Below are 15,493 nucleotides of genomic sequence, written 5' to 3'. Positions count from 1 at the left end.
GTGATTGGTTTGTAAGGCACACGTGGTCCACGCGGACCTTTATGGTCCTCACATAAGATCTCTGTAGAATAGATATATCAAGACTGCCCACTCGGATTACTATGAATGTGAAAAACTGCAACGCGGAATAAGTCGGAATAAAAGAGCAAATCGCCAAATGGTAAGTCATCCCGTGTTTGCAGTTGCAGTTAGAAGCTCCTCTTCCAGTGAATCACGGTTAGAGCTGCGCATGCGTCTCGAACAAACCGGAAACGCTTTACCGGCTGAGCTTGAGCGACAGGAATGAACAGCGGATATTCTGGTTATTCCACATTCCAGAAAAGATGAATTGATTTGATATTTTGCATAAGAAAAATATCTACCCGGAGGCGATGAAAATATGGCAAGCGAGTGAACTGACTTTCCTCGAAAAGGACTTTGACTACAGTGACGCCAGAGAGTTGGCCAATCATTAGTTATTAACAGAACTAACACACGACCAAACAGTTATTCATTCATTCGATGTGACGGTATGCTCGTTTTAGACACTTTACAGCTGTTTAATCACGTGTTGTTCACTTTCAATATTAAGTTAATTCATTGAGTGTTAAAGTGTGTACTGTGATTATGTTCATGCATTATCATTATAAAGCATGTTTGTCTGTGTTTTGTGGTCATGTGTTAATGCATGTATTGACACCTCATCAGTAATAAAGGGCGTATCAGAGGTTAAAGGTTAAAATCATCCGATCATTTACTCTCCCTTGAGCCATCCTAGGTGTTTGTGACCTCCTTCTTTTCAGTCATACACAATCAGAGTTGTATTAAATATCCTGGCTTCTCCTAACACTTTTTTAAAAAAGGGAATCGAGTAACAAAGAAGTACCGCTCTATTACCATTAAACATTCTATGGAGAAACATGGTAATTCTTGGACTCTACCCATGATAGTATATTTTGTGAATATGTGCTTATTATAAGAACTTTTTAAGTATAGATAGATAGATAATTACAGTTTTTATCTACCATTAAACCTCATCTCTCTCTCTTTCAGATGGACGGGCCGATGCGTGTGCTGGTGACGGGTGGCAGTGGACTGGTGGGACGAGCGATAGAGCGAGTGGTGAAAGAGGGTGAAGGGAGAGAAGGAGAAGAGTGGATATTCCTCTCATCCAAAGATGCCAATCTCATGTAAGAGATCCTGAACAAACACTTATGAGACGTCACACCAGTTAAACAACTCAATCATTACAGTATCATATCAGTAGATATATTATAGCATACTTTTAAAAAAGTAACTCAGATATTTTGTTGTAAATTTAAAAGCAATGCATTACTTTACTAGTTACTTAAAAACAAAAAAAAAGTAATCTGATTACGTGACTTGCATTACTGGGTATAAAAGGAGCATCCACCAAAGACTCTGTCAGACAATTCAAAAATCACATTTCTCAATGCAAGATTGCAAAGGATTTAGGTCTTTCTCCAATTACCATATATAATATTGTGCAAAGATTCAGGGAATCCACAGAAATCTCAGTACATGTAAGGGCAAGGCAGGAATGTGACTTTTGACTCCTCAGACGGCATTGCATGAGAAACCGTCATGCTGCTGTGTTAAAGGGTAACGCTCGTTTCACAGATACTCCTTGTGCAGTGCAGGAGCAGCACGCGCTACAGTGCTTTATTTCTTTATTTCTTTATTTTTCAAGGATAACCCCTTGAGATGCACCATCTCATTTTCGAGGGGGTCCTTTACATTACAAAGAAACCAGCAACAAAATGGAAAATCATAATTAAAGTAAATACTACACAAGACTATAAAAAACATTTAAATACAGTAACATTCATACACACACACACACACACACACACACACACACACACTAACAATGCTCCCACAAACCTAATCCCCCCATTTTAGCCCATACCATAATCGGAGAAATCAATGAGCCATCTGCGAGCATGCAAATACAAAAACAAGGTATAAATATGCTTACACACTTCACTATACGCATACAGGTACATAAATGCAAACATGTACAATATAAACAAAAATAATAAATAAAATTAAAATTAAAAGAAAGAGAGATCAGAAACAGGAACACGGTGTTTGAAAATAAGTAAGAAGAGATGATTTGAAAACATGTAAAGTAGTTATAGATCTGAGCGAGCAGGGAAGATTGTTCCAGTCTGATGGAGCTTTAAATTTGAACGCACGACGACCTACTTCTTTGCAAATTCTGGGTACATAAAAGAAGAGCTGATCCGTATGCCTTAAATTGTACTGTGTATTAAAAGAAATTAGGTAACATTTCAAATATGGAGGGAAATGCAAGTGAATACACTTAAAAATAAGTAGTAACCAGTGAAATTGCCTTCTTGACTTGGGAGCCAGCCAGCACAAAGACTCATACATTCGGCAGTGGTGAGTTCTATAGGGACATCTGAGCACAAATCTACAAAGACTATTATAAAGTACAGAGATAGGACGAAGATTTGAATCAGTAGTATTCCCGTATATAATATCAGCATAATCAATTATTGGAAGTATCAATTGCGTAATTATTCTTTTTCGAACCTGTTGTGAAAAGCAATCAACAGAGCGATAAAGTGACTTCAATTGACCATATATTTTCTTGCAGATTGAATTAATATGAGGTTTGAAGGAAAGCTGAGTATCAAGCCAGAGACCAAGATATTTAAACTCTTCAACTTTTGTTAAAGCTGTTCCATCGAGAAAACTAATAGACCAGCTTTTAGATATAGGCAAGGAATTAGGTCGAGAGCAAAACAACATAGTGTAAGATTTGTTTTTGTTCAAAAGGAGTTTATTAGAAGAAAACCATTTTTGAACTAAGTTAAAATCAGATTGAAGAGAATATTGAATTTGTGAGACTTCAGCACTGGATGAATATATTACAGTGTCATCTGCATATAAGTGAATTAAACTATCTGGACAGATTTGCGGTAGATCATTAATAAAAATGGAAAATAAGAGAGGACCTAAGGATGAACCTTGTGGAACTCCTTTATCAATAATTTTGAAGCCAGACTGGCTGCCTTGAAAAGTAACGCATTGACTTCTGTGATGAAGAAAAGAATTAAAAAATAATAAAGAATCAGAAGAAAGACCAATAGCATGTAATTTGTCTAAGAGAAGATAATGATCAACCATATCAAATGCTTTGGTAAGATCAATAAATATAGCACCTGTCAGCATATTACTGTCTGATGCTGACAGTATGTCGTTTGTGAATTTTAAAAGAGCAGTGGTGGTTGAAAAATTTGAACGAAAACCAGATTGATGTGGAGATAATACATTTTGGTCATTAAGATATTTAGAAAGTTGATTAAAGATTAATTTTTCAAAGATTTTTGTTACACTATTGATAATTGAAATAGGTCTGTAATTATTAATATCTGTGATATCACCTCCTTTATGAAGAGGAATTACTCTGGCACAATTCCATGATCGAGGTGTTTCGCAGGTCGCCAATGATAAATTAAATATATCAGCCAATGGAAATGATATAACATGAGAGGCAAGTTTAAAGAACTTGATCTCAAGACCATCTGGACCAGCACTGCATCCGGGGTTTATGCCATCAATAACCTGCTGAACATCATCTGGAGTGATAATATTAAAGCAAAATGATCTATTAAACCTATTTTGAGTCAAAGAAACATCAGAGTGAGAAGGAAATGAAAAAGAACTGCCAACTGTAGAGAAGTGCTGGCTGAAAGCCTCTGCAATTAACAAAGGTTCACTAATAGTTTCATTATTTACTCTAATTAGGGAAATAGGGTTTTTTATGGGTTTGTTGGTTATAGAATTAATTCTCTTCCAGAATTGCTTTGGGTTCTTAAAGTCAGTTGATAAACAATCCTTATAATAATTTGCTTTAGCATTTCTAGTAATAGTTTTACATTTATTCCTTAGTTCTTTATAAGCATCCCAGTCAGCAGAATCATTTGATATACGATATTTTTTCCATGCCTTGTCTCTTTGTTTTCACATATGCTGCGTGTGCGGTGCGTAACTGATCCACGGCTGTACCACAAACACATACTCACTATTTTTATTTCAAATCCAGAAGTTATCAGCAAGTTTTATTTTAAAAAAAAGTTTCTCTTTGTACACATATAGGTATGGAAGCTTGTTTCCGCCACAAAAAAAAAAAGAAAAAAAAGATAATTGCGACTTTTTATCTCACAATTGCGAGTTTACATCTCGCAATTCTAACTTTATTTCTCAGAATTGCGAGATATAAAGTCAGAATTGCGTGTTATAAAGTCAGAATTCTGACTTTATATCACGCAGTTGGGAGATATAAAGTCAGAATTGCGTGAAATAAAGTCGCAATTGCGTGTTATAAAGTCAGAATTGTGAGATATAAACTATTCTAAGGTAAAAAAAAAAAAAAATAGTCCCTTAGTCCCTTTTTTTTCCCCTTAGAATTGGACTTTATATCTCACAATTGTGAGAAAAGATGTCAGAATTGCGAGATATAAAGTCAAAATTGTGAGATATAAAGTCAGAATTGCGTGAAATAAAGTCAGAATTCTGAGATATAAAGTCAGAATTCTGAGATATAAAGTCAGAATTGCGAGATATAAACTCGCAATTATGTGTTATAAAGTCAGAATTCTGAGATATAAAGTCAGAATTCTGAGATATAAAGTCGCAATTGCAAGAAAAAAAGTCAGAATTCTGACTTTATAAGACGCAATTGCGACTTTATATCTCGCAATTCTGACTTTATATCTCAGAATTCTGACTTTATTTCACGCAATTCTGACTTTATATCTCACAATTCTGACTTTATATCTCGCAATTCTGACTTTATATCTCGCAATTCTGACTTTATATCTCAGAATTCTGACTTTATTTCACGCAATTCTGACTTTATATCTCGCAATTCTGACTTTATATCTCGCAATTCTGACTTTATATCTCAGAATTCTGACTTTATATCTCAGAATTCTGACTTTATTTCACGCAATTCTGACTTTATATCTCACAATTCTGACTTTATATCTCGCAATTCTGACTTTATATCTCAGAATTCTGACTTTATATCTCAGAATTCTGACTTTATTTCACGCAATTCTGACTTTATATCTCACAATTCTGACTTTATATCTCGCAATTCTGACTTTATATCTCGCAATTCTGACTTTATATCTCAGAATTCTGACTTTATATCTCAGAATTCTGACTTTATTTCACGCAATTCTGACTTTATATCTCACAATTCTGACTTTATATCTCGCAATTCTGACTTTATATCTCGCAATTCTGACTTTATATCTCACAATTCTGACTTTATATCTCGCAATTCTGACTTTATTTCACGCAATTCTGACTTTATATCTCAGAATTCTGACTTTATATCTCAGAATTCTGACTTTATTTCACGCAATTCTGACTTTATATCTCAGAATTCTGACTTTATATCTCAGAATTCTGACTTTATTTCACGCAATTCTGACTTTATATCTCACAATTCTGACTTTATATCTCGCAATTCTGACTTTATATCTCGCAATTCTGACTTTATATCTCAGAATTCTGACTTTATTTCACGCAATTCTGACTTTATATCTCACAATTCTGACTTTATATCTCGCAATTCTGACTTTATATCTCAGAATTCTGACTTTATATCTCAGAATTCTGACTTTATTTCACGCAATTCTGACTTTATATCTCACAATTCTGACTTTATATCTCGCAATTCTGACTTTATATCTCAGAATTCTGACTTTATATCTCAGAATTCTGACTTTATTTCACGCAATTCTGACTTTATATCTCACAATTTTGACTTTATATCTCGCAATTCTGACTTTATATCTCGCAATTCTGACTTTATATCTCAGAATTCTGACTTTATATCTCAGAATTCTGACTTTATTTCACGCAATTCTGACTTTATATCTCACAATTCTGACTTTATATCTCGCAATTCTGACTTTATATCTCGCAATTCTGACTTTATATCTCAGAATTCTGACTTTATATCTCAGAATTCTGACTTTATATCTCAGAATTCTGACTTTATTTCACGCAATTCTGACTTTATATCTCACAATTCTGACTTTATATCTCGCAATTCTGACTTTATATCTCGCAATTCTGACTTTATATCTCGCAATTCTGACTTTATATCTCAGAATTCTGACTTTATATCTCAGAATTCTGACTTTATTTCACGCAATTCTGACTTTATATCTCGCAATTCTGAGAAATAAAGTCAGAATTGCGAGATGTAAACTCGCAATTGTGAGATAAAAAGTCGCAATTATCTTTTAAAATGTTTTATTCAGTGGCGGAAACAAGCTTCCATATATAGGCCTACACTCTTTAATAGACGTATTCACGTTTAAACACAATCTAAACAAACCATTATTCAATGCATTACTTCTATATAATTATATATTAAGTTGCTCAAGCAAGCGGTAAAATATTTAACCATGCACTTATATTAAAATCGCATACATAAATAAATCTTGCATGTATCAAAGAACTTGTTTTTCCACCTCCACGAATGAGACGAGTGTTGTTCATTATGTCGCCTTGTTGAAGTAAATTGTAGTTTTCCTTGATTTACCCCGGTCTTGAAGTAAAAAGATGACTGTGAAAAATATTAGTATTTAGTTAAATGCATTTATGGTGAAATTACTACATTTTATTTTATTAAATGCATGCGCTGTCACTTTAATTCAGCGCGTGCAGCACAGTTAGCGAAAAATTTATTAATTTAAACAACGTAATAATTTAAGGCCGAAACAATGAGCTCATTGAAGTAACGAATACTTATTTATTAACAAATGATTATGACATAGAAAATTGTAGCATTGGTGGATGTTGATTCAGAGTTTGCGTGATTTCTTTAAGCCCCGATGTTTACGAGTTAGCGGCTAGCAAGTTAGCAAGCTACTCGCCTGCACAAAATATGATCGCATTGTAATATAGCAGTAAGTACATTTTATTTATACAGCACATTTAAACATAGCAGAGCTATCCAAAGTGCTGAACATAGTAAATAAATAAATAAAATAAAAGCACAGTAACATCAAAACAAACAGTGAAACAGGAACATGAAAATATTAAAATGCCAGGGAACAGAAATACGTTTTCAGTTTTGATTTAAGAATGTGAATGGAAGGTGCAAGTCGGATTTCCAGAGGCAATGTAAAGATAAACATGATTAATATGTAACGATAAAGTTTAATAAATGAATGAAAAACCTAAAAAAGCAAAACACACATGATGTACATTCTTTGTTCTTCATTTTCTAGAAGCACAGAGTTAAAAACCTTGCTGTTTTATTAGTGTGTAGTGATTTCAGAGATGGTATACACCGCCATCTTACCAGATATTTTATCAGTTAGTGTTTCCGGTGGCTGGAATTTTGTCAGTCAAAAGTAGTCGATCTCCGAATGCAACGTAACATGAGGAGAGTAAAGATGGAAAGCTCCTAAAGCTTGTTTCCATATAAATTCACGGATATTTTTTTATCTAAGATCATCATGACATTTCCTCATATGGAGTCCGTTCATTACGTTCATTACGTTGCGTTCGGAGATCGACTACTTTTGACTGACAAAATTCCAGCCACCGGAAACATCTAACTGATAAAGTGAGTCGTACAAAATCTTTCTCTTTAGTAAACTCTGTGTACACAAACAATGTTCTCAAGAGCATTGTAGAGCCCCTGGTGACACTGAGAGCAAAGTTTCATGTTGTGTCGAGTCTTCTTAGTGTTTTAAAAATAGTGATTTTTTTATTAAAAAAATGTTTGATGCTATCATAGTCGTGCCCCATTCACTCCCATTCACTCCCATTCACAAGACAATTTGACCTAAAACGAAAATACGGTCAATCTTAAAAGTGGCGTTTCCATCCTAATTATGCTTTTAAACGAAAGTTTGCCTCGAGTAGATTCACAAGAAGAGCCTAGGTTCAATTTTGGCGAGAGTTACGCCCCGTTTCACACATAGATATCATATAAAGGCTAGATGTCTTAAGGCGGAGTCACTTCCGGCATCACCGGCGGCCATCTTAGGACAGGGCTCTGTGCATTAAGGTGAGTGAGCAGCACGCACACAAATCCTCTTATCTCGCTGAAATCTGGACGGATTTACAAACGGTTTGGTTTCTTACAAACGTTATTAACGTGGCTATAATTCTGAATGCTTAAACATTTTGAACATAATTATTCATATGTATGTAGTATAATAGCTACATCTCTGACGTTTATAACAAACCAAACCGTTTGAAAATCGGTAGAAAATTGAGCAAGTTATGGTTATTTAAAAGTACATGCACCATGTTATGAGTGAGCGAGCACCCTGTCTTAAGATGGCCGCCGTGTGCGGATGTCGAGCTCCATTGGCCAGCAGCGCGGACGAGACATCTAGCCTTTATATGATATCTATGGTTTCACACATACTCCGTTTGCAGTGCGTATTTTTTCCTTACCCATGTTAACAGGTTCAAGCTTTCACACTGCACGCGGATGCGGTCCGGCAATGCGTTCCAGGAGCGGTGCGTATACAGCAGTGCAGCGATCGAGTCTATTTCTGCTGTGATTTTGTATATGTACATTTCTGAAATACTTAGACAGTTTCCACTGATAACAGATCACTGTAAGTTGTAATGTGGGCTCACGATATGTATTGTAAAAAAGCGCTGTAAAAATAAATGTGAATCGAATCATATTAACGACATTGTGCTCAGTTCATGTGTGTTCAACTCGCAAATACGATCTTTCCGACATGACCTAAACTCACATGATGGAGCTATACGTGAAACTTGAGTTAGCCAAGCCCATGCTTATTTGCATATTGCAGTGTTCATGAATTTGAAACATTTGCCACTAATGGTAAATCGCAATGATATATATATATATTGCCAATATGTAAATTAATTATTGTTGCTTATTGTCCATTTCGTGTCTTATGATAACTGTATTTACATGTGCCGTTTCAGGAGCGCTGAAGAGACGAGATCAGTCTTCCAGAAGCATCGTCCGACACACGTCATTCATTTGGCCGCCATGGTGGGCGGGCTCTTCAGAAACATGAGACAGAACCTGGACTTCTGGGTAATTATAACATTGGACATATGTGACCCTGGAACACAAAACCAGTCACATGTCGCACGGGTATATTTGTGGCAATAGCCAACAACACATTGCATGGGTTAAAATTATAGATTTTTTTTTTATGCCAAAAATCATTAGGATATTAAGTGAAGATCATGTTCCATGAAGATATTTACGTACCTTTTCTACTGTAAATAATATATAAAACATTTATTTATGTGAGTGGATGCAGCAACATCGAGGACTTCATTTGGAAAACTTTAAAGGAGATTTTCTCAATATTTAGATTTTGTTTTTGCACCCTCAGATTCCAGATTTTCAATGGTTGTAACTCGGCCAAATATTGACCTATCATAACAATGGAAAGCTTATTTATTCAGCTTTCAGATGATATATAAATCTCAATTTAAAAAAATGGACCCTTATGACTGATTTTGTGTTCCAGGGTCACATATCTAATAAAAGCTTGCAAATATCACTGTTGAATAAGTGAACTGTACATTGACTGTCTTTGTTTGTTTTTTTCAGAGGAATAATGTATTTATCAATGACAACGTGCTGCAGACGGCTCATGAGCTCGGGGTGGTGAAGGTCGTTTCTTGCCTGTCCACGTGTATATTCCCAGATAAAACCTCCTACCCGATAGATGAGACCATGGTACACACACACACACACACACACACACACACATTCTTGTACATCTATCTTTATGAGGACATTCATTGACACAATGCAATCTCTAGCCGCTTACCCTAACCTTACCCATCACAACTAAGTGCCTAACCCGACCCCTGACCCTAAACCGACCCTTAACCTCATTATAACCTTATCCCTAAAACCAAGTCTTGACCCTCAAACAGGCCTTTAAAGGCTCTCAGAAACTGAGGACCGGCCAAAATGTCCTCACTTTACTCTCTTTGTCCTCACTCCGATGGTCTCAAACTCAAACTGGTCCTCACAAAGATAGTTGTACAAGTACACACACACACACACTTTAATAGGCAGATGTTGGGATGGTTTGTATTTAGCATTCTTTTAAAGGCTTATTACATGATACATTTTCCTTCTGTGATTCATTGTCGTATGATCCAGTGTGTCAAGTTTTATTTTCTACAAGACCATTATGATTTGAGGGAGATGATGATTAGACACTTTTTGTTTGGTATTGTCCTATATTTTTTGTCATCTATACAGACGTGTTTCTCTCTCGCTCTGTTTCAGATCCACAACGGTCCGCCACATGAGTCTAATTTCGGTTATGCCTACGCCAAACGCATGATTGATGTCCACAACAGGTCAGTGTCAAAGTTCACTGGTCATGAGCTTTTCTTGGGTGTATCACATGAAAGCATGTCTGTCGCATTTGGAAAAAAAAAAAATTTCCTTGCATTTTCATATCATCAAATGAGATTTAAACACATTTATGCTCCATATTTTCATTACCACGGTTATTTTTCTTAATTAGTAATGTAATTGTAATTTGGTGTAATTCTAATTAGTGAATTTCAGTAAATTCCTATTACTATAAAATATAGTTTTTTTTATACATTTAAATCATCATAAATTAAATGCAGCACAATAAACACCATGTATAATAAATATTTAGCTATTTAAATGATTTTTATGACAATAATGACAATTTGTGAGGAATGTGTGTAATTGTCATGAAAATAATGTCAAAATATATTTATTATTATGAGATTTGGGGGTGAAGTGTTTGTTTATAGCTTTCATATATGTAAGAAATAACTCATTGTGTGTGTGTCCATTAGGGCGTGTTTTCAGCAGTACGGTCGGAGATACACAGCCGTCATCCCCACCAATGTTTTTGGACCACATGACAACTTCAACATTGAGGACGGTCACGTGCTTCCAGGATTGATCCACAAGACATACCTGGCAAAGAGTGAGACGCGTGTAACTTTCTGCAATAATCCAGACCATAGAAAAATGAAGCCAAAATGAAGCCAAAACCTTAAAACTTATTGGAAAATCAAACACTTGAGGCATATGCCAGTTTGGCTCGTGTCCCATTCGGAGAGGGCAAGGTTTATAACCTATATTGCAGCCAGCCACCAGGGGGCGATCGAAATGTTTTGGCTTCACTTTTCTGTGTGACACACTTGATCAAAAGCACCTCATTCAAGCAGAGTTCTGTTCACATGTTAAACGTGTTTTGTGTGTTTGTGTGTGTTTTGTAGAGGAAGGTAAACCTCTGCAGGTCTGGGGTTCAGGTCGTCCTCTACGGCAGTTCATCTACTCTCTGGATCTGGCTCGTCTGTTTGTGTGGGTTTTGAGGGATTATGACGAGGTGGAGCCCATCATTCTGTCAGGTACTCAATGAGTGTTTGACACAGTGTTCCCGCAGTTCCTTACAAATTCAGTTTGGTCAAATTTAAGATTTAACAACATCTCTGGTGCTCTTTGATTTTCTGTTTAAAATTTTTTTAAATCACAGCTTCATCGGAATGGTATGAAACTTGGTGACTTTTATGGCATTTGGAATGTGAACACACACAAAAACTTGATTCGAGTAGGCTAAGTGGGCGTAAAATGTGTGGTCTTCGGTCAAAAATGACCGACCATAGGAAATGAATGGGAAATCGACAAAAACACAAAAATTCTGAGAATTTGCGATAGACATCCGTCATCCCTACCAACGTTTTCAGATAATTTTTGTGTGTACAATCTACAAATCGGCTACGATGCAGAAAAAAAGTGCTCGGCAATGAATGGGGTAAAACATCAAGGGCCCTATTTTAACGATCTGAAACGCAAGTATCAAGCGCGAAACATAAGTAACTTTGTGGGCGGGTCTCGGGCGCTGTTGCTATTATACCGGCGGGGTAAATGACTCTTGCGCCCGACGCAAATCTAAAATGTGTTGGTCTGAAGTAGCTTCATTACTCATAGGTGTGGTTTGGGCGTAACGTGAAATAAACCAATCAGAGCGTCATCTCACATTCCCTTTAAGAGCAGGCGCGCTTGTTCCACGGCGGATTGCTATTATAACGGTGGATTTGCCAGGCGGACGCCAGGAGCGGTTTACAGCCGAGGAGACCGACGTTCTCGTCAGGGCCGTAAAACACAGAGAAGTGACACTGTATGGGGATGGAGAAACACACCCAAATTCGGTTAAACAGGCGTATGATAATTTGGGTAAATGTGTAAGCTAGATTTATGCCTATTTTTTCACATCTTCATGGACACCACAATGATTTCCCTCATGTGGAATATTTTTCCTTGTAATAATATAGCCTATGATTTGCAAAAATGGCAACTGCTGCGTCTGTGTGTAGATGAGATAAGAAAAGTGTATGCGCCACTTTTTTCACGGAATTGTTTTCTGAAACTGCAAAATAGCACCAGGGAACGTTTGCGCCGGAACACGCCTCCTCTTTTCGCTGAACCGCCCCCGGGAGCGCAAGTTAATTCCCTAATTTACCGACGTGCGTCTGTGGAGGGAAAAGTCCGCTGTGCGTCGGGTGCAAAATAGGAATTATACATGCGTCGGTGTACAAAGTCAATTGCACTGGGTGCAAGATAGTGCCCTTAGAGTGCAAAACAGACACTGCCACTCACCACTTAGTAAATTAGAGAATACTGACAATAGTCTTAAAAAAAATCTATTTTCACCATGTTTTTTGGAGTAATAGGACCTATACCTCCAGACAGGAATGATATATCAACAAATCCCTCTGTAAAAGCCTTCAGAATATAGTTAAGGATAAGACTGGAAAAGTTGGTGCTTGAACTTTGTGTATCTGCCATTGTCACCGCATGTTAATGAACTCTCACGCGCAAAGAAAATGACAGCGCATGCTACGCAGAACACGCTAATCAAACAGCCGTTGCATTTTAACACGCAGCATTGGACAATTTATCAATTAGAGTAACAAATCAACAATTTAAAAAAAAAAATTATTGTAAGCACTCAACAATCTGGGGGTGGGTGGACATGTAAATGACTCGTATCGAACCGTGACCCAAACACCGAGGTACTCACCGAACCCTGACTTCAGTGTACCGGTACACCCCTGGTGTCTATTGATTAAAACATATCTTTAGGACCTTTTAAACTTGCTGTTAACTTGGTTTGCAATTTGAATGTGTGCGCCAGCCTGTTTAACCCTCACGTTGTGTTCGGGTCATTTTGACCCGGAGAAGATTTCCTTTTTCCCGAAAATACTAGTTAATGTTATCGCACTGGACTGAAACTTTACAACTTTTGGCCATTTTTGACGTGGAACACCACAAGTATAAGCTTGTGCCATTTTTCAAAACAAACTTCCTTGTGAAACATTACAGTGGACTAGTGTGATCAACAGTTTTTTCATATTTTACTTAATATTTCCAAAATTATTCATAAATAATGCTTTTTTTACTCAAAAAATGAGATGCCTACTCTCAGATAAATGAAGCCTACGATTAATCAGATGCAAATAGAAATATAAAACCGGTCCTAATTGAAAGAGAACAAGTGGACAAAAAGATTGAATCTAATATTGGGTGATAATACAGCATAACAAGTGATTTATAAGCTATTTTTTGTAGGCCGGTCATTTTTGTTATAGGGTTTTGAACACAACACAAGGGTTAATTAATGAAGTAAATTTGTTTATCTTTGTCTTTCTTTCTCTCTAGTCGGAGAGGAGGATGAGTTGTCCATAAAGGACGCTGTGGACGCTGTGGTTGAAGCAATGGAGTTCAAAGGTGACGTGATTGTATCCTTTCACACGCAATTACTGTGAAAATCTTCAGTTTTTATCTTCATCTCTGTTCTGTGGAGCACAAAAGACTTTACAGATTGCTGTTGAGCTTCAAAATGCATCATAAAAGAAGTCCTTGTATAACAGAGTTTTTCCTTTTGGCTTTAACCCTTAACTAACTGCTCTCAGTATGACACTAGTAAAGCAGACGGTCAATTCAAGAAAACCGCCAGTAACGCCAAACTACACAAATACCTGCCAGACTTCAAGTTCACACCGTTCAAAGCAGGTGATCAATCTTCACTTCTCGATTCAGCAATTACTAAATGTTCTTCTATAGTAGTCAAAAGAACAGCCATTAAAAGTGCTTTTATTTTTTCCAGCTATGAAGGAGACGTGTGATTGGTTTGTGGCCAATTATGACAACGCCCGCAAATGAAGATCTTCACATCTCATTGGACGAAGTTCTAGATTTTATAGTAGCTTTCATTGGCCAAGGACCAGAGGGCGTCTGACTGAAGTGTAAAACAACCAATCACAGTTAGTTTTGTTCAGCATCACGTTTAGGGACGTGAACAATTAAAGTCGATGTTCCTACAGTTACAGACTAGCTTGTAAAACTCTTAGGTGTATTTTAAAGAGTCTATGCTGAAAACTTCTCATACTTTTGAAAACCCAGCATTTAGTTGATCATAAGCGCTTACTGTTACAGTTGTAAACACTTCGGCTTTCTGTACTGGTTCGATGTCATGACAGCTTTGTTTCCGGCAGACCGTTAAAAAACGTGACGCACATCTGGTGTCCGGTAGAATCCAAAGCAATCAGATGATGACAGTGTTTCCGGTTTTGTGTGACATATGCATCAGACGTTCAGCCAACGGTCTGTCTGAAACTAGGACTAGCTGTGGGACTAGCTGTATAAATGCTGGAAACCAGTGACTGATCAAACACCTTGAACAACCCTTAATCATAAAACACAAAATCATTGAACACTGCTTTTGTAGCTCTCTTTTCATGTTTATTTAAAGTTTTTCTTAAAGACGCATATTTTACAGCTCTGCAATTACTAAAACTGCAAAATACTGTTTTCAAATGCATTTATTAAATGCATGGACTGCTTCCCTTCCCTATGGAAGCTTTTTCTGCCACAGAATTTAAAAAAAGGTAATTGCGACTTTTTATCTCACAATTCTGACTTTCTTTCTCACAATTGTGTGATATAAACTCAGAATTAAAGGAGAACTCCGGTCAATTTTAACATTGAGCTCATTTTTTTGTAAATTTGGAGTGCCGTCAATACAGAGAACAACGACAAAAATCGGTGTTGCCTACACCGTGTTATCCTCTTTTTAAGTTTTGCACCCTGTTGACTTCAATGGGGCAAGTTTTAAACCTGCTTTTAGCCTCTTAACATCCTTGATGTGTCATTACAAGTGCACAGGTCATGTGAGTGATTCCTTCAGAGTGATCACGGGTGAATCTGACTGCAGTAGACGTGAAAGATATTAATAAAAACGATATTATTTCAGCCAGCGCACATACCTGTATTTACATCCTGTTTTCGGTCGAAGCCCATAGTAGTCGATTGTCGAGTTCACGCGCGTAATCATAGGTACTAAACCTATGCGTGTTCACGTCTACTGCAGTCAGATTCACCCGTGATCACTCTGAAGGAATCACTCACATGACC

General features: G+C 36.8%; 1 protein-coding gene across 2 annotated transcripts; it reads left to right on the top strand.

The window, feature by feature from the left end:
• LOC311304667 (GDP-L-fucose synthase-like) lies at positions 1-14,799 on the top strand. Of its 2 annotated transcripts, none has more exons than XM_084431835.1 (10): positions 1-160; positions 1,033-1,169; positions 8,980-9,094; positions 9,623-9,751; positions 10,316-10,389; positions 10,867-11,000; positions 11,296-11,427; positions 13,739-13,818; positions 13,993-14,092; positions 14,187-14,799. In XM_084431835.1, the coding sequence occupies exons 1-10, from the start codon at positions 158-160 to the stop codon at positions 14,240-14,242; spliced, it is 960 nt and encodes a 319-aa protein (XP_084287961.1). In that variant the 5' UTR covers positions 1-157; the 3' UTR covers positions 14,243-14,799. The 2 variants fall into 2 exon arrangements, with proteins under 2 accessions (XP_084287961.1, XP_084287962.1); XM_084431836.1 differs by lacking the exon at positions 1-160 and adding an exon at positions 259-509.
• Positions 14,800-15,493: the final 694 nt, after the last annotated feature.

The sequence above is a fragment of the Rutilus rutilus genome (assembly GCF_951802725.1).
Source record: "Rutilus rutilus genome assembly, chromosome: 15".
Lineage (NCBI taxonomy): Eukaryota > Metazoa > Chordata > Actinopteri > Cypriniformes > Leuciscidae > Rutilus > Rutilus rutilus.
This window is presented reverse-complemented; position numbering and strand designations above follow the sequence as displayed.

Bases quoted from the DNA above. Each gene is read 5' to 3' on its own strand.
- LOC311304667 (XM_084431835.1), top strand. The intron at 9,095-9,622 runs GTAATTATAACA...TGTTTTTTTCAG, and splicing joins GACAGAACCTGGACTTCTGG to AGGAATAATGTATTTATCAA. The intron at 14,093-14,186 runs GTGATCAATCTT...TATTTTTTCCAG, and splicing joins GTTCACACCGTTCAAAGCAG to CTATGAAGGAGACGTGTGAT.